The sequence below is a fragment of the Microcaecilia unicolor genome, chromosome 5, assembly GCF_901765095.1.
Source record: "Microcaecilia unicolor chromosome 5, aMicUni1.1, whole genome shotgun sequence".
Classification (NCBI taxonomy): domain Eukaryota; kingdom Metazoa; phylum Chordata; class Amphibia; order Gymnophiona; family Siphonopidae; genus Microcaecilia; species Microcaecilia unicolor.
Window position 1 is genome coordinate 132,813,371 of NC_044035.1, and position 19,271 is coordinate 132,832,641.

A 19,271-nucleotide genomic window follows, 5' to 3' on the forward strand; every position below is an offset into this window, starting at 1 on the left:
TAATAAAAAAAAAAATTACAGGCTCATTTCTGAATTTATATGGAGATCCTCCACTCCTCATATTGCATTAAAGAAATTAAAATTGCCCCAAATTTTAAGAAGAGCCAACCTTCCAGATTTTAAAATTTATTATATAGCATTTCAGATTTCCCAAGCCAAATTCTGGTTTCAGTATAATGCCCCTAGATGGCTTACCTTTGAAAAAGGAGAAATTGAATATTACCTGCTACTTTTCTTATCTTTTTTTTTTTTTTTTTTTTAAACAAACCAGCACGAAAAAACTCTCGAAAATAGCAAAAAGACTGTGTTCCCGGGCCTGAATGAGGAGCTTAGAAGGAATCTGCCACACCTCGCCGTGGAAAAACACGCTCGCGTGGGAAGTCAGTCCGCATATGCGCGCTGCACAAGGAACAGAAAACTCTAACAAAACTTTTTTGTTTTTGCTATGGCAAAATGCCGGTTCCCGGGCCGACACAGATGTCGACCCACATGTGAGAATCAGTCTGCTTGTCCTCAGAGAATTTTATGTTCCTGAAGACAGCCTCAGGAAAAAAAAATTATCGAGTTACATTGGGATTTGAACCTGTGTCCTTTGGTTAACAGTCCACTGCACTCTTACCATTAGGCTGACCTGCTTGCTGCTTTGTTCACAATGGCCATTCCACCTGAAAATGGCACAACCTGGTTTTCCTTTCTGGTTTCAGGGGAGAGGGAGGGGGGACAGCAACCACTGGGGGATTAAGGAAGGGTCATGCCTTGATCTCGCCAGTGATCAGCTGCTCAATCAAAGCACCTTTTTCTAACTTTGAAGTAACTGAAACAGGTCTAGATAAAAACATCCTTTTTAGACATGAACATTTCTTTCTGTTCAAATATTCCTGCTGGCTGTCCTACGTTTGGGCCCACTCTAGTACCACCCAAAACACGCCCCCTTCCTACTTGGACGAACTGCAGAGTGAAATGTCCAAATTCTGACTTTCAAAAATCGAGATTTGGATGTTTTTTTTGCAAATTGACTTTTTTTTTTCCTTTAGGTATTTTGAGGTTATAAAATTTATCTCTGTGTGTCTGTGCACCTACTTTTGGGGCAATTTTACATAAGCTCACTTCAGCATGTAGAACTGCTGTTCTACATTCAAGTCCCTTATAAAATTACCCCACAGGTTTAATTTACTAATGCTTTTCTCCCATTCTATGCCTATGGGGTAAAAGCTTAGCAAAACCAGGCCCTTTCTTTTTCAGGAAGAAATCAAGAAAGATGTGAATACTAGTAATGATCTCAGTGGCATTTATGTTTATCAGTTCAGATCACAATCTATTTTAGGTTGGGTTTTTTTTTCTTTTTTAAAAAGCATTACAACAGAAATTTTCCTCTAATCCAATTAATATTATGACACTCAAAAAGAAAACCATTAACTGTGTCGTGTGCCATTCACTATGAGAAATCTGTAACTCCTACGTTAGAGACTGCAGCAACTCCTACTCAGTCCACTTTCCTCTGTGGGTGCTGACAAGCATAAAAGGTTAAAAATTGCATTATACAGTCTTTATACTTTCTATGTGTGTATGTTTCTGATGTATTTTAATTACAAAACAGAGAATGTCAAACAGTGATAAAAGCTCATTATTATTTTCAATGCACCTTTGATTATATTTCTTATTAAATACCCAGTGATTAACTTGTACCTTTCCGCACATAAAGGAGTAAAACTAGCATTTCAACCCAGTGAGTCACACACCGGCTAGGTTTACATCTCTGTTGGCATACAAGTCTTGTTACAGTGTTATACACTTGTCAAAGGAGAAAATAAGGTTCTCTCAACAATTCTAGCTTCTAGGTTCTAAGATGGCTTTACTTCCTCTCCTACAACAAGATATTGGGGCCCAAAGCCTCCCTCTTCCCTATCAAGAAAGTGTGGAGCTTAGAAATATATTACTGCTGACTCTACGTCAAACCTTACAGAGTGAATAACTTGAATGAAGTTATTAGAGCCTTTGAAGTGTGTGTTTATTGCAGTATTTTAAATCAAGACATTTCAGGTCAACTACAAAAGCAAAACAGTGAAGTTTATTTGTACATACTTTTCTTCAAATGTACATTTTCCAGTGGCTTTCAAGTACATAAAGAAAATTTACCTTTTCACAAAAATCAATGAGAGCTGTGAAGTCCCACTTCTTTGCATAAGCAACGTTGTATTTCAGTATAGCATTCTGAGGAGAGAGTAACAAAACCAGTCAGACATATGATTTGTGGACCCATCAACCACTGATTCCTCCAGCTGCAAGACGGGTTCAAATGAAACCTATCTTTCTCTCTCAACAAGCAGCACCATCTACTGGCTGAAAATATTGACTGCAGAACAGTATATGAATACTACTGACTCAAAACAAGTCTTTCAATTCAACAAAGTAGACATGGTTTTACGGAACCTCTAGCAAACAAAATCCTGGACTATATTCCACATCATTGGGATATCTGAAATTCAGCATTCAAAAATAAAAATGACTTAAAATGCTGTATTAAAATAACTGAAATGAATGTTCAATATTAGAATAAAGTTTGTACAACAAAAACTGCCCACATACAATCATAAGAACATAATAGCCTTATTGGGTCAGACCAATGGTCCATCTAGCCCAGTATACTGTTTCCAAAGTGGCCAAGTCAGGTCACAAGTACGTGCAAAGAATTCCTACAACTATGGGACCTTAACTTGCCTAATATGCAAGCTACACATGTTAAAGGACACACAATTGACCTCATTACATACAAACTATCACCAGATTCAACCCTTATACTAACAGATACAAAATGGACGGCCGTACCATGGTCAGACCACCATAAATTAAACATAGCCCTACAATGGTGGAAAAAAGACACACAACCCAAGCAAGAATGCACAACCTACACCACTAGAGGACAGATTGATCCTGTTACATTCTGGCAACAGATCTACAAATCTGAATGGTTAGCACAGACAAACTCTGAACACTATCTCCAAAACTGGGACGACAGATGCAGGAACGTACTAGACAAAATTGAACAACTACAAACAAGAACCACACGAAGACACAGCTCAATACCTTGGTTCAATGAAGAACTGAAAAAACTAAAAACACAAATCAGGAGACTCGAACGCGCATGGCAAAAAATAAAAAATGAACATACACTCAAAGCTTGGAAACAAATGCAAAGAAAATACAAATATACAATAAGACAAACCAAAAGAGCATACTTCAAAACCAAAATAGGACCAGAATACAAAGACGCACACAAACTCTACCAACTCGTGAATAAACTAATAGACACCACACCGATTACCACAGCCAGCACAGACACCGCATCGGCAGACCAACTTACCAAATACTTCAATGAGAAAATTATAAAACTTCGATCCACATTACCACTCAATACCATTGATCACGATAAATTTATGGATTGTCTGGACCTTACTCCTGGTGAATACCCAGCAGACCGAACCTGGATTGACTTCGATCTGCTAACCGAAGATACCATCACTCAAGCACTCAACAAATTCTCCAAAACCCACTCCAAACTGGACATTTGCCCCAGCAGCCTTATAAGGTTCGCCCCCAAACGCTTCATAACAGACCTTATGTCACACCTGAATTACATGCTACAACATGGACTTTTCCCCAAGGACAAAGGAAATATATTACTTACACCTATACCCAAAGACTTAAAGAAAAAATTTAATGACACAACCAACTACCAACCAGTAGCATCCATCCCCCCGATAGTAAAACTAATGGAAAGTATGGTAACCAAACAACTCACCAATTACCTAAACAAATTCACAATACTACATGAATCACAGTCAGGATTTCAGTCCAACCATAGTACTGAAACAGTGTTAACCACTCTCATAACCAAATGTAAACAACTAATTGCAACTGGAAACAATGTGCTACTCCTACAATTTGATATGTCCAGCGCATTCGACATGGTCAGCCACCAAATACTCCTGAACATCCTAGACTACTTTGGGATTGGAGGAAACGTACTAAGATGGTTTAAAGGCTTCCTAACAGCAAGATCTTACTAAGTGATTTCAAACTCAAAAACGTCAACACCATGGAAACCTGAATGTGGAGTACCACAAGGATCACCGCTCTCACCAACCCTTAGCCAAATCATTATCCAACCAAGGACTCAACCTGTACATCTATGCAGACAATATCACGATATACATCCCGTTCAAACAAGACATTACCGAAATCACAAATGAAATCACACACAGCCTCCAAATAATGAACCCATGGGCGGATGCATTCCAATTAAAGCTAAACGCAGAAAAAACACAATGTCTCATATCCTGTCCTCACAATACAACACAAACAAAACCAATACCATAAACATCCCAGACTACACACTTCCGGTTTCAGACAGCCTGAAAATACTGGGAGTCACAATTGACTGAAATCTCACACTCGAAGACCATGCGAAAAATACAGCAAAGAAAATGTTCTACTCAATGTGGAAACTTAAAAGAATCAAACCTTTCTTCCCAAGGGAAGTTTTCCGCAGCCTAGTACAATCAATGGTGCTAAGTCATCTAGATTATTGCAATGCCATCTATGCCAGATGCAAAGAACAAATCATTAAGAAGCTTCAAACCACTCAAAACACAGCAGCCAGACTCACATTTGGGAAAGCGAAATACAAAAGTGCAAAACCTCTAAGAGAAAACCTACACTGGCTCCCACTAAAAGAACGAATTGTGTTCAAAGTTTGCACCCTGGTCCACAAAATCATCTATGGGAAAGCCCCGACCTACATGTCAGACCTTATAGATTTGCCTATTAGGAACGCAAAAAGATCACCACACACATTCCTCAATCTCCACTATCCTAACTGTAAAGGGCTAAAATATAAATCCATATCCGTGACCAGTTTCACATAAATCTGTACGCAGCTATGGAATGCGCTACCGAAGGCCATAAAAACAACGCAAGACCTAACCATCTTCCGAAGGTTACTGAAAACAGATCTTTTCAAGAAGGCATACCACAAACATCCATCTTAAATACTAAATAACAACATTATACACGAGCTATATAAAACCGAACTCTTACCACATGATTGACTATCCTCTTTGCTATGAATGATCACGCACTATCACTAGATGACCAAATGTACGTTACAATCCAATTATTAAACAGTAACCTTCATGCAATACCTTAATGAACTCTTCCTTATCATGTATGTATGCCTATGATATATATATACCATGAACTGTTCAATATATGTTATGTTCCATGTATGTTACCATGTATGTATGCACCTGAACGCAATACCATTTGTCATTCTATTAACCGGAAATGGCAAACGCCATTACGTCAAATGTAAGCCACATTGAGCTTGCAAATTGGTGGGAAAATGTGGGATACAAATGCTACAAATAACAACAACAACACATACCAATTCAAAGTTTTCCTTTTGTAATTATTAATTCAACCCCTATTCTCCTCCCTCCCCGCCCCTTATCATAAATCATTTTACTAGTAATAAAGCAGTAAAACAGTAACTAAACAGTAATCACTGCAGTCTCATATGTCTTTAAAGCAAGCCCCCTCCCCAATCCCACCTGAACCCTTCTCCATTCCACCCCTCCCCTATCTTTCCTAAATACAGTTGGTGGAACAAGGTGATTTAGCTTTTTAAAAGAATACTCCGACCATTCAGTAGCTCACGTACAATACAAGCTTCCTCATCCTCTCCCAACTCAGACCCATCCCCCACCCCCCTATCGAACCTCAACCAAACCTACTTCCCTCTCCCCACCACCAAGCCATAAAATGCAAATTTAGACCAGTATCACCAAGTGAAGGAGAACTCAATTAAAGCCTTAACATAGTAACATAGTAAATGACGACAGATAAAGACTTGTACGGTCCATCCAGTCTGCCCAACAAGATAAACTCATTTTACATGGTATGTGTTACTTTATATGTATGCCTTACTCAGGGCACAGACCGTAGAAGTCTGCCCAGAACTGTTCTTGTACTGAAACTAACATCGAAGCCCCTTAAAATTTACACTCAAGCCCATCCCTATCTATTCAGTCACGATCAGGGTATAGACCTTAGAAGGCTGCCCAGCTTCCATTTTGTTTCCCCAATTACCGGCATCACCACCCAATCTCCACTAAGATTCCATGGAACCATTCCTTCTAAGCAGGATTCCTTTGTGTTTATCCCACACATGTTTGAATTCCATTACTGTTTTCGTCTCCACCACCTCCCACGGGAGGGCATTCCACATATCCACCACCCTCTCCGTGAAAAAATACTTCCTGACATTAGTCCTAAGTCTGCCCCCCCTTAACCTCAATTCATGTCCTCTAGTTTTACCGCCTTCCCGTCTCTGAAAAAGGTTCATTTGCGGATTAATACCTTTCAAATATTTGAACGTCTGTATCATGTCACCCCGTTTCTCCTTTCCTCCAAGGTATACATGTTCAGGTCAGCAAATCTCTCCTCGTACGGTTTGCAACACAAATCCCATACCATTTTTGTAGCTTTTCTTTGCACCGCTTCCAGTCTTTTTACATCTTTAGCAAGATACGGCCTCCAAAACTGAACACAATACTCCAAGTGGGGCCTCAACGACTTGTAGATGGGCATCAACACCTCCTTTCTTCTGCTGGTTATGCCCCTCTCTACGCAGCCTAGAATCCTTCTGGCCACGGCCATCGCCTTGTCGCATTGTTTCTTCACTTTCAGATCCTCAGACACCAACACCCCAAGGTCTCTCTCCTGAGTCGAGCTTACTAATCTCTCCCCTCCTATCCAGTATCTCTCTTTTGGGTTTCTGCACCCCAAGTGCATCACTCTACATTTCTTGGCATTAAAGTTTAACTGCCAGATCCTCGACCATTCTTCTAACATTCGGAGATCCCTTCTCGTCGTTTCTACTCCCTCCAGGGTATCCACTCTATTGGCTATTTTCGTGTCATCCACAAAAAGGCACAAGTTTCCTTCCAACCCTTCAGCAATACCTCCCACAAATATATTAAACAGAAAAGGCCCCAGCACCGACCCCTGAGGAACTCCACTACTCACCTTCCTTTCCTCTGAGCAGATTCCATTTACCACCACCCTCTGCCACCTGTCAGTCAACCAGTTTCTTATCCAGTTCACCACTTTCGGTCCTAAGTTCAACCCTTTCAGCTTATTCACGAGTCTTCTGTGGGGGACCATATCAAAGGCTTTGCCGAAGTCCAAGTAGATTACATCTAGCGCACGTCCCTCATCCAGTTCTTTGGTCACCCAGTCAAATAAGTCAATAACATTCGTTTGGCAGGATTTTCCTTTGGTAAAGCCATGTTGCTTAGGGTCCTGTAACCCGTCAGCTTCTAGAAAGCGAAAGCTACATACCTGTAGAAGGTATTCTCCAAGGACAGCAGGCTGACTGTTCTCACAAGTGGGTGACGTCCACGGCAGCCCCTCCGATCGAAGATCTTCACTAGCAACAACGTTTGCTAGCCCTCGCGTGCGCATGCTCAGTGCGCATGCGCGACCCGCGACCGTCTTCCCGCCCGAAAGCGAGCGTGTTCACCAGACCAGTAAATACCAAAGACAAGGAAAGACACAACTCCAAAGGGGAGGTGGGCGGGTAGGTGAGAACAATCAGCCTGCTGTCCTCAGAGAATACCTTCTACAGGTATGTAGCTTTCGCTTTCTCAGAGGACAAGCAGGCTGCTTGTTCTCACAAGTGGGGTATCCCTAGCCCCAGGCTCACTCAAAACAATAAACATTGGTCAACTGGGCTTCGCATGGCGAGGACATAACTGAGATTGACCTAAACTTATTCAACTAACTGAGTGCGCAGCCTGGAACAGAATAAAAATGGGCCTAGAGGGGTGGAGTTGGATTCTAAACCCCGAACAGACTCTGCAGCACCGACTGCCCGAACCGACTGTCGAGTCGAGTGTCCTGCTGTCGGCAGTAATGTGATGTGAATGTGTGGACAGATGACCACGTCGCAGCCTTGCAAATCTCTTCAATAGTGGCTGACTTCAAGTGAGCCACTGACGTTGCCATGGCTCTAACACTATGAGCCGTGACACGACCCTCAAGAGTCAGCCCAGCCTGCTAGCCAATTAGATATGGTGCATTTTCCGACAGCCACTCCCCTTCTGTTGGGATCAAAAGAAAAACATTTGGGCGGACTGTCTGTGGGGCTGTGTCCGCTCCAGATAGGCCAATGCTCGCTTCCAGTCCAATGTGTGCAGCTGACGTTCAGCAGGGCGGGTTTGAGGACGGGGAAAGAATGTTGGCAAGACAATTGACTGGTTCAGATGGAACTCCGACACCACCTTCGGCAAGAACTTAGGGTGAGTGCGGAGTACTACTCTGTTATGGTGAAATTTAGTATAAGGAGCATGAGCTACCAAGGCTTGAAGCTCACTGACTCTGCGAGCTGAAGTGACTGCCACCAAAAAAATTACTTTCCAAGTCAAGTACTTCAGATGACAGGAATTCAGTGGCTCAAAAGGAGGTTTCATCAGCTGGGTGAGAACGACATTGAGATCCCATGACACTGTAGGAGGTTTGATGGGGGGCTTCGACAAAAACAAACCTCTCAAGAAGCGAACAACTAAAGGCTGTCCCGAGATCGGCTTACCTTCCACATTGTAATGGTATGCACTAATAGCACTAAGATGAACTCTTACAGAGTTGGTCTTTAGACCAGACTCAGACAAGTGCAGAAGGTATTCAAGCAGGGTCTGTGTAAGACAGGAACGAGGATCTAGGGCCTTGCTGTCACACCAAACGGCAAACCTCCGCCAGAGAAAAAAGTAACTCTTCTTAGTGGAATCTTTCCTGGAAGCAAGCAAGACATGGGAGACACCCTCGGATAGACCCAAAGAGGCAAAATCTACGCCCTCAACATCCAAGCCGTGAGAGCCAAGGCCTGGAGGTTGGGATGCAGAAGCGCCTAATGAGGGTCGGAAAACACTCCAATCTCCACGGTTCTTTGAAGGACAACTCCAGAAGAAGAGGGAACCAGATCTTACGCGGCCAAAAGGGAGCGATCAGGATCATGGTGCCTCGATCTTGCTTGAGTTTCAGCAAAGTCTTCCCCACCAAAGGTATGGGAGGATAAGCATACAGGAGGCCTTCCCCCCCAATCCAGGAGAAAGGCATCCGACGCTAGTCTGCCGTGGGCCTGAAGTCTGGAACAGAACTGAGGGACCTTGTGATTGACTTGAGTGGCAAAAAGATCTACCAAAGGGGTGCCTCACGCTTGAAAGATCTTGCGTACTACTCTCGAGTTGAGAGACCACTCGTGAGGTTGCATTACCCTGCTCAACCTGTCGGCCAGACTGTTGTTTACACCTGCCAGATACGTGGCTTGAAGAAACATGCCGTTCTGGCGAGCCCAAAGCCACATTCTGACGGCCTCCTGACACAGGGGGCGAGATCCGGTGCCCCCCTGCTTGTTAATGTAATACATGGCAACCTGATTGTCTATCTGAATTTGGATAATTTGCTGGGACAGCCAATCCCTGAAAGCCTTTAGAGCGTTCCAGACCGCTCGCAACTCCAGGAGGTTGATCTGCAAACCTTTTTCCTGGAGGAACCAACTCCCTTGGGTGTGAAGCCCATCGACATCAGCTCCCCACCCCAGGAGAGACGCATCCATCGTCAGCACCTTTCGTGGCTGAGGAATTTGGGAAGTACGTCCCAGAGTCAAATTGGACCAAATTGTTCACCAATGGAGGGATTGGAGAAAACTCGTGGACAGCAGGACTACGTCCTCTAGGTCCCCAGCAGCTTGGTACCACTGAGAAGCTAGGGTCCACTGAGCTGATCTCATGTGAAGGCGGGCCATGGGAGTCACATGCACTGTGGAGGCCATGTGGCCGAGCAATCTCAACATCTGCCGAGCTGTGATCTGCTGAGACGCCCGTACCCAGGAAACGAGAGACAGAAGAGTGTCGGTCATCGCTTCCGGAAGGTAGGCACGAGCCATCTGAGAGTCCAGCAGAGCTCCTATGAATTCTAGCTTCTGGACTGGAAGAAGGTGGGACTTTGGATAATTTATCACAAACCCTAATAGCTCCAGGAGTCGAATAGTCATCTGCATGGACTGTAGAGCTCCTGCCTCGAAGGTGTTCTTCACCAGCCAATCGTCAAGATAAGGGAACTCGTGCATTCCCAGTCTGCATAGAGACGCCGCTACAACAGCCAGGCATTTTGTAAACACCCTAGGCGCAGAGGCGAGACCAAAGGGTAGCACACAATACTGAAAATGCTGTGTTCCCAGACGGAATCGAAGATACTGTCTGTGAGCTGGCAGTATTGGGATGTGAGTGTAAGCATCTTTAAGTCCAGAGACTTACCCTTCATGGTAAGAAGGGTGCCCAGGGAAAGCATCCTGAACTTTTCTCGGACCAGATATTTGTTCAGGGCCCTTAGATCTAGGATGGGACGCATCCTCCCAGTTTTCTTTTCCACAAGGAAGTACCTGGAATAGAATCCCAGCCCTTCCTGCCCCAGTGGCACGGGCTCGACCGCATTGGCACTGAGAAGGGCGGAGAGTTCCTCAGCAAGTACCTGCTTGTGCTGGAAGCTGAAGGATTGAGCTGCCGGTGGGCAATTTGGAGGTTTTGAAATCAAATTGAGGGCATATCGCAGCTGGACTATTTGGAGAACCCACTGGTCGGAGGTTATGAGAGGCCACCTTTGGTGAAAAAATTTTAACCTCCCCCCAACCGGCAGATCGTCCGGCATGGACACTTTGATTTCGGCTATGCTCTGCTGGAGCCAGTCAAAAAGCTCACCCCTTGCTTTTGCTGGGGAGCTGCTGGGGCCTGTTGAGGCGCACGCTGTTGACGGGAATGAGCGCGCTGGGGTTTAGCCTGGGCAGCAGTTTGGCGAGAGGGAGGATTGTACCTACGCTTAGTAGAATAGGGAACAGTCCTCCTTCCCCCATAAAAACGTCTACCTGATGAGGTAGATGCTGAAGGCAGCCAATGGGAGAATTTGTCGAAAGCGGTGTCCAGCTGGTGGAGTTGCTCTACCACCTGTTCGACCTTTTCACCAAAAATATTATCCCCCTGGCAAGGAGAGTCCGCAATCCACTGCTGGATCCTGTTTTCCAGGTCGGAGGCATGCAGCCACGAGAGTCTGCGCATCACCACACCTTGAGCAGCGGCCCTGGACGCGACATCAAAAGTATCGTAAACACCCTACTACTACTACTATTTAGCATTTCTATAGCGCTACAAGACGTAGGCAGCGCTGCACAAACATAGAAGAAAGACAGTCCCTGCTCAAAGAGCTTACAATCTAATAGACAAAAAATAAATAAAGTAAGCAAATCAAATCAATTAATGTGAACGGGAAGGAAGAGAGGAGGGTAGGTGGAGGCGAGTGGTTACGAGTCAAAAGCAATGTTAAAGAGGTGGGCTTTCAGTCTAGATTTAAAGGTGGCCAAGGATGCGGCAAGACGTAGGGGCTCAGGAAGTTTATTCCAGGCGTAGGGTGCAGCGAGACAGAAGGTGCGAAGTCTGGAGTTGGCAGTAGTGGAGAAGGGAACAGATAAGAAGGATTTATCCATGGAGCGGAGGGCACGGGAAGGGGTGTAGGGAAGGAGAGTGTGGAGAGATACTGGGGAGCAGCAGAGTGAGTACATTTATAGGTTAGTAGAAGAAGTTTGAACAGGATGCGAAAACGGATAGGGAGCCAGTGAAGGGTTTTGAGGAGAGGGGTAGTATGAGTAAAGCGACCCTGGCGGAAGACGGGACGGGCAGCAGAGTTTTGAACCGACTGGAGAGGGGAGAGGTGACTAAGTGGGAGGCCAGCAAGAAGCAGATTGCAGTAGTCTAAACGAGAGGTGAAAAGGGTGTGGATGAGGGTTTTGGTAGAGTGCTCGGAAAGAAAGGGGCGGATTTTACGGATGTTGTAAAGAAAGAAACACCTCTTGCCAGGAATTTACGACACGCCTTCAGCTGCCTGACCACCTGCTGAAAAGGCTTGGCCTGCTCAGAAGGGAGCTTGTCCACCAACTGCCACACATTGTTCTGCATATGAATGCTCGTGTAGAGCTGGTAAGATTGGATTTTGGAAATGAGCATAGCAGAATGGTAGGCCTTCCGCTCAAAAGAGTCCAAGGTTCTAGAGTCACGACCCGGGTGCGCCGAAGCGTACTCCCTAGAACTCTTGACCTTCTTAAGGGCCAGATCCACCACACCAGAGTCATGAGGCAACTGAGTCTGCATTAAGTCTGGGTCCCCATGGATCCGATACTGGGATTCTACCTTCTTGGGAATGTGGGGATTAGTTAGCGGCTTCGTCCAGTTCGCCAGCAATGTCTTCTTGAGGACATGATGCATGGGTACAGTGGACGATTCCTTAGGTGGCGAGGGATAGTCCAAAAGCTCAAACATTTCGGCTCTTGGCTCATCCTCCGTGACCACAGGGAAGGGAATGGTCGTAGACATTTCCCGGACAAAGGCCACGAAAGACAGACTCTCAGGAGGAGAAAGCTACCTTTCAGGAGAGGGAGTAGGATCAGAGGGAAGACCACAAGACTCCTCATCAGAGAAATATCTCGGGTCCTCCTCTGCTTCCCACGAGGCCTCACCCTCGGTGTCGGACACCAGTTCGTGGACTGCAGTCCGAAGCCGGGCCCGCCTTGACTCCGTGGAAACATGGCCACGTGGGTACGTCAAGAGGAAGACTCCCGCACCGGCGGCGATGAAGCTCCCTCTATCAATGTCGTCGGGGAACCAGCCTGGGAGGCCGCCGATGCAGGTACCACAAGCGGTACTGGGACCGGAGACCTCATGACGGGCGAGGAGCCAGCCATCGCCTCTCTCAACGGCACCAGCGGCGCAAGCACCCATCGATACTGCCAATTACCTCGGTACCGCAGGCGTCGAAGTACCTGACAACGCTCCGAACAAGAGGCTCCACTGAGCGTACCTCGCTGCCTGAGTCCTCTTCTTTAGCGAAAGACAGAGGCCCCCAGACGATGACCGGCCCCCAGACACTGAAGGCACGAAACGTGCCTATCAGTGAGCGCGATCGTCCGGCTGCACTGGGTGTACTTTTTGAAGCCGCTGGCAGGCTTCAAGGACATGGGCGGAAAAATCACGCCGGCGAAATCAAAATTCGCGATGGTGACAAAAAGAGGCACCAAAACAAGGGAAAAACCCATACGGGCGGCCAAAAAAGGCTGCTTCCGATGACGAAAGGAAACTTACGGGAAAAACCTCTGGAAAATAGCGGGAAAACACTTTTTTTTTTTAAACAAGATGAAGAAACGCGACGGAAGACTTTCCGGACACTTCCGAATGGAAGAACGTGGCGAAAAAGGCGCGAGGGGTCTCCTTGAGGTGCAGAACGTCCGTAAACAGCCGTCCTGAGCCGCGGAAAAAAGAAGACTGGCAAACATGTTCGCGTTTGGGAAGGAAGACGGTCGCGCATGCGCATGCGAGGGCTAGCAAATGTTGTTGCTAGTGAAGATCTCCGATTGGAGGGGCTGCCGTGGACGTCACCCACTTGTGAGAACAAGCAGCCTGCTTGTCTTCGGAGAAAGCGAATGCTACATACCTGTAGAAGGTATTCTCCGAGGACAGCAGGCTGATTGTTCTCACTGATGGGTTGACGTCCTCGGCAGCCCCCTCCATCGGAAAGTTTACTAGCAAAGGCCTTTGCTAGTCCTCGCGCGCCCATGCGCACCGCGCATGCGCGGCCGTCTTCCCGCCCGAAACCGGCTCGAGCCGGCCAGTCCAGTATGTAGCAAGACAATACACTTCAAGGGAAGACTCAACTCCAAAGGGGAGGCGGGCGGGTTTGTGAGAACAATCAGCCTGCTGTCCTCGGAGAATACCTTCTACAGGTATGTAGCATTCGCTTTCTCCAAGGACAAGCAGGCTGCTTGTTCTCACTGATGGGGTATCCCTAGCCCCCAGGCTCACTCAAAACAACAACCATGGTCAATTGGGCCTCGCAACGGCGAGGACATAACTGAGATTGACCTAAAAAATTTACCAACTAACTGAGAGTGCAGCCTGGAACAGAACAAACAGGGCCCTCGGGGGGTGGAGTTGGATCCTAAAGCCCAAACAGGTTCTGAAGAACTGACTGCCCGAACCGACTGTCGCGTCGGGTATCCTGCTGCAGGCAGTAATGAGATGTGAATGTGTGGACAGATGACCACGTCGCAGCTTTGCAAATTTCTTCAATGGAGGCTGACTTCAAGTGGGCTACCGACGCAGCCATGGCTCTAACATTATGAGCCGTGACATGACCCTCAAGAGCCAGCCCCGCCTGGGCGTAAGTGAAGGAAATGCAATCTGCTAGCCAATTGGATATGGTGCGTTTCCCTACAGCCACTCCCCTCCTATTGGGGTCAAAAGAAACAAACAATTGGGCGGACTGTCTGTTGGGCTGTGTCCGCTCCAGGTAGAAGGCCAATGCTCTCTTGCAGTCCAATGTGTGCAGCTGACGTTCAGCAGGGCAGGAATGAGGACGGGGAAAAAATGTTGGCAAGACAATTGACTGGTTCAGATGGAACTCCGACACAACCTTCGGCAGGAACTTAGGGTGAGTGCGGAGGACTACTCTGTTATGATGAAATTTGGTGTACGGGGCCTGGGCTACCAGGGCCTGAAGCTCACTGACTCTACGAGCTGAAGTAACTGCCACCAAGAAAATGACCTTCCAGGTCAAGTACTTCAGATGGCAGGAATTCAGTGGCTCAAAAGGAGGTTTCATCAGCTGGGTGAGAACGACATTGAGATCCCATGACACTGTAGGAGGTTTGACAGGGGGCTTTGACAAAAGCAAACCTCTCATGAAGCGAACAACTAAAGGCTGTCCCGAGATCGGCTTACCTTCCACACGGTAATGGTATGCACTGATTGCACTAAGGTGAACTCTTACAGAGATGGTCTTGAGACCAGACTCAGACAAGTGCAGAAGGTATTCAAGCAGGGTCTGTGTAGGACAAGAGCGAGGATCTAGGGCCTTGCTGTCACACCAGACGGCAAACCTCCTCCAATGGAAGAAGTAACTTCTCTTAGTGGAGTCTTTCCTGGAAGCAAGCAAGATGCGGGAGACACCCTCTGACAGACCCAAAGAGGCAAAGTCTACGCCCTCAACATCCAGGCCATGAGAGCCAGAGACTGGAGGTTGGGATGCAGAAGCGCCCCCTCGTCCTGTGTGATGAGGGTCGGAAAACACTCCAATCTCCACGGTTCTTCGGAGGATAACTCCAGAAGAAGGGGGAACCAGATCTGACGCGGCCAAAAGGGAGCAATCAGAATCATGGTGCCTCGGTCTTGCTTGAGTTTCAACAAAGTCCTCCCCACCAGAGGGATGGGAGGATAAGCATACAGCAGGCCCTCCCCCCAATCCAGGAGGAAGGCATCCGATGCTAGTCTGCCGGGGGCCTGAAGCCTGGAACAGAACTGAGGGACTTTGTGGTTCACTCGAGATGCGAAGAGATCCACCAAGGGGGTGCCCCACGCTTGAAAGATCTGGCGCACCACTCTGGAGTTGAGCGACCACTCGTGAGGTTGCATAATCCGGCTCAGTCTGTCGGCCAGACTGTTGTTTACGCCTGCCAGATATGTGGCTTGGAGCACCATGCCGAGACGGCGGGCCCAGAGCCACATGCTGACGGCTTCCTGACACAGGGGGCGAGATCCGGTGCCCCCCTGCTTGTTGACATAGTACATGGCAACCTGGTTGTCTGTCTGAATTTGGATAATTTGGTGGGACAGCCGATCTCTGAAAGCCTTCAGAGCGTTCCAGATCGCTCGCAACTCCAGAAGATTGATCTGTAGATCGCGTTCTTGGAGGGACCAACTTCCTTGGGTGTGAAGCCCATCTACATGAGCTCCCCATCCCAGGAGAGACGCATCCGTGGTCAGCACTTTTTGTGGCTGAGGAATTTGGAAGGGACGTCCCAGAGACAAATTGGAGCAAATCGTCCACCAATACAGGGATTTGAGAAAACTCGTGGACAAGTGGATCACGTCCTCTAGACCCCCAGCGGCCTGATACCACTGGGAGGCTAGGGTCCATTGAGCAGATCTCATGTGGAGGCGGGCCATGGGAGTCACATGAACTGTGGAGGCCATGTGGCCCAGCAATCTCAACATCTGCCGAGCTGTGATCTGCTGGGACGCACGCACCCGCGAGACGAGGGACAAGTTGTTGGCTCTCGCCTCTGGAAGATAGGCGCGAGCTGTCCGAGAATCCAGCAGGGCTCCTATGAATTCGAGTTTCTGCACTGGGAGAAGATGGGACTTTGGGTAATTTATCACAAACCCCAGTAGCTCCAGGAGGCGAATAGTCATCTGCATGGACTGCAGGGCTCCTGCCTCGGATGTGTTCTTCACCAGCCAATCGTCGAGATATGGGAACACGTGCACCCCCAGCCTGCGAAGTGCCGCTGCTACCACAGCTAGGCACTTTGTGAACACCCTGGGCGCAGAGGCGAGCCCAAAGGGTAGCACACAGTACTGGAAGTGGCGTGTGCCCAACTGAAATCGCAGATACTGTCTGTGAGCTGGCAGTATCGGGATGTGTGTGTAGGCATCCTTCAAGTCCAGAGAGCATAGCCAATCGTTTTGCTGAATCATGGGGAGAAGGGTGCCCAGGGAAAGCATCCTGAACTTTTCTTTTACGAGATATTTGTTCAGGGCCCTTAGGTCTAGGATGGGACGCATCCCCCCTGTTTTCTTTTCCACAAGGAAGTACCTGGAATAGAATCCCAGCCCTTCTTGCCCGGATGGCACGGGCTCGACCGCATTGGCGCTGAGAAGGGCGGAGAGTTCCTCTGCAAGTACCTGCTTGTGCTGGAAGCTGTAAGACTGAGCTCCCGGTGGACAATTTGGAGGTTTTGAGGCCAAATTGAGGGCGTATCCCTGCCGGACTATTTGGAGAACCCACTGATCGGAGGTTATGAGAGGCCACCTTTGGTGAAAAGCTTTCAACCTCCCCCCGACCGGCAGGTCGCCCGGCACTGACACTTGGATGTCGGCTATGCTCTGCTGGAGCCAGTCAAAAGCTCGCCCCTTGCTTTTGCTGGGGAGCCGCGGGGCCTTGCTGAGGCGCACGCTGCTGACGAGAGCGAGCGCGCTGGGGCTTAGCCTGGGCCGCAGGCTGTCGGGAAGGAGGATTGTACCTACGCTTACCAGAAGCATAGGGACCAGTCTTCCTTCCCCCGAAAAATCGTCTACCTGTAGAGGTAGAGGCTGAAGGCTGCCGGCGGGAGAACTTGTCGAATGCGGTGTCCCGCTGGTGGAGAGACTCTACCACCTGCTCGACTTTTTCTCCAAAAATGTTGTCCGCACGGCAAGGCGAGTCCGCAATCCACTGCTGGAGTCTATTCTCCAGGTCGGCGGCACGCAGCCATGAGAGCCTGCGCATCACCACACCTTGAGCAGCGGCCCTGGACGCAACATCAAAAGTGTCATAAACTCCTCTGGCCAGGAATTTTCTGCACGCCTTCAGCTGCCTGACCACCTCCTGAAAAGGCTTGGCTTGCTCAGGGGGAAGAGCATCAACCAAGCCCGCCAACTGCCGCACATTGTTCCGCATGTGTATGCTCGTGTAGAGCTGGTAAGACTGGATCTTGGCCACGAGCATAGAAGAATGGTAGGCCTTCCTCCCAAAGGAGTCTAAGGTTCTAGGGTCTTTGCCCGGGGGCGCCGAAGCATGCTCCCTAGAACTCTTAGCCTTCTTTAGGGCCAGATCCACAACTCCAGAGTCATGAGGCAACTGAGTGCGCATCAGCTCTGGGTCCCCATGGATCCGGTACTGGGACTCAATCTTCTTGGGAATGTGGGGATTACTTAGTGGCTTGGTCCAGTTCGCAAGCAATGTCTTTTTTAGGACATGGTGCAAGGGAACAGTGGACGCTTCCTTAGGTGGAGAAGGATAGTCCAGGAGCTCAAACATTTCAGCCCTGGGCTCGTCCTCCACAACCACCGGGAAGGGGATGGCCGTAGACATCTCCCGGACAAAGGAAGCAAAAGACAGACTCTCGGGAGGAGAAAGCTGTCTCTCAGGAGAGGGAGTGGGATCAGAAGGAAGACCCTCAGACTCCTCGTCAGAGAAATATCTGGGGTCCTCCTCTTCCTCCCACGAGGCCTCACCCTCGGTGTCAGACACAAGTTCACGAACCTGCGTCTGCAACCTCGCCCTACTCGACTCGGTGGAACCCCGTCCACGGTGGGAGCGTCGAGAGGTAGACTCCCTCGCCCGCATCGGCGAAGCTCCCTCCGCCGACGTAGTCGGGGAGCCCTCCTGGGAGGTGGCCGCTGTCGGCACCGCACGCGGTACCGACGTCGGGGACCTCAACCCGGGCGATGGGCCAGCCGGCGCCACGCTCGACGGTACCGGAGGCGCAAGCACCGCCGGTACCGGAGGGGTAGGGCGCAACAGCTCTCCCAGAATCTCTGGGAGAACGGCCCGGAGGCTCTCGTTTAGAGCGGCTGCAGAGAAAGGCTGAGAGGTCGATGCAGGCGTCGACGTCAGAACCTGCTCCGGGCGAGGAGGCTGTTCCAGGCTGTCCAGAGTGGAGCGCATCGACACCTCCTGAACAGAGGGTGAGCGGTCCTCTCGGTGCCGATGCCTGCTGGGTGCCGAATCCCTCGGCGACCCAGAGCTCTCGGTGCCGACATGGGGAGGACACCGGTGTCGATGCTTCTTCGACTTCTTCCGAAGCATGTCACCGGAGCTCCCCGGCACCGACGAGGAGGACGTAGAATCCATCCGTCGCTTCCTCGGGGCCGAGACCGAAGAGGGTCGATCCCGGGGGGGCTGTACCGCAGGAGCCCTCAGGGTAGGAGGAGACCCACCCGAAGGCTCACCGCCACCAGCAGGGGAATGGACAGCCCTCACCTGCACTCCTGACGATGCACCTCCGTCCGACGACATCAGCAGACGAAGTCTCGGTACCACCGACGTCGATGCAGTCGCCCGATGCCTCGGCGCCGATGCAGAGGTTCGATGCCTCGATGCAGTCGATGAAGCGGCAGCCAAGGAAGATGGTCCGGACGCTGACGACGTCGATGCACTCGATGCCTCCGGTGCCGATGCCGACGAAGAGCCCGAGAACAAAACGTTCCACTGGGCTAATCTCGCTACCTGAGTCCGCCTTTGTAACAGGGAACACAGACTGCAGTTCTGAGGGCGGTGCTGGGCCCCTAGACACTGAAGACACGCAGAGTGCCTATCAGTGAGCGAGATTACCCGGGCGCACTGGGTGCACTTCT

General features: G+C 48.9%; 1 protein-coding gene across 3 annotated transcripts in view; it reads right to left on the reverse strand.

Annotated features, from left to right (window-relative positions):
* The window catches only part of PARG (poly(ADP-ribose) glycohydrolase), a 496,940-nt gene that overhangs the window by 356,341 nt on the left and 121,328 nt on the right, over positions 1-19,271 (reverse strand). For all 3 annotated transcript variants that reach the window (XM_030203287.1, XM_030203289.1, XM_030203288.1), the window contains one exon: positions 2,137-2,211. In XM_030203287.1, the coding sequence (XP_030059147.1) occupies positions 2,137-2,211 (75 nt within the window). The remainder of the gene's footprint in view (positions 1-2,136; positions 2,212-19,271) is intronic.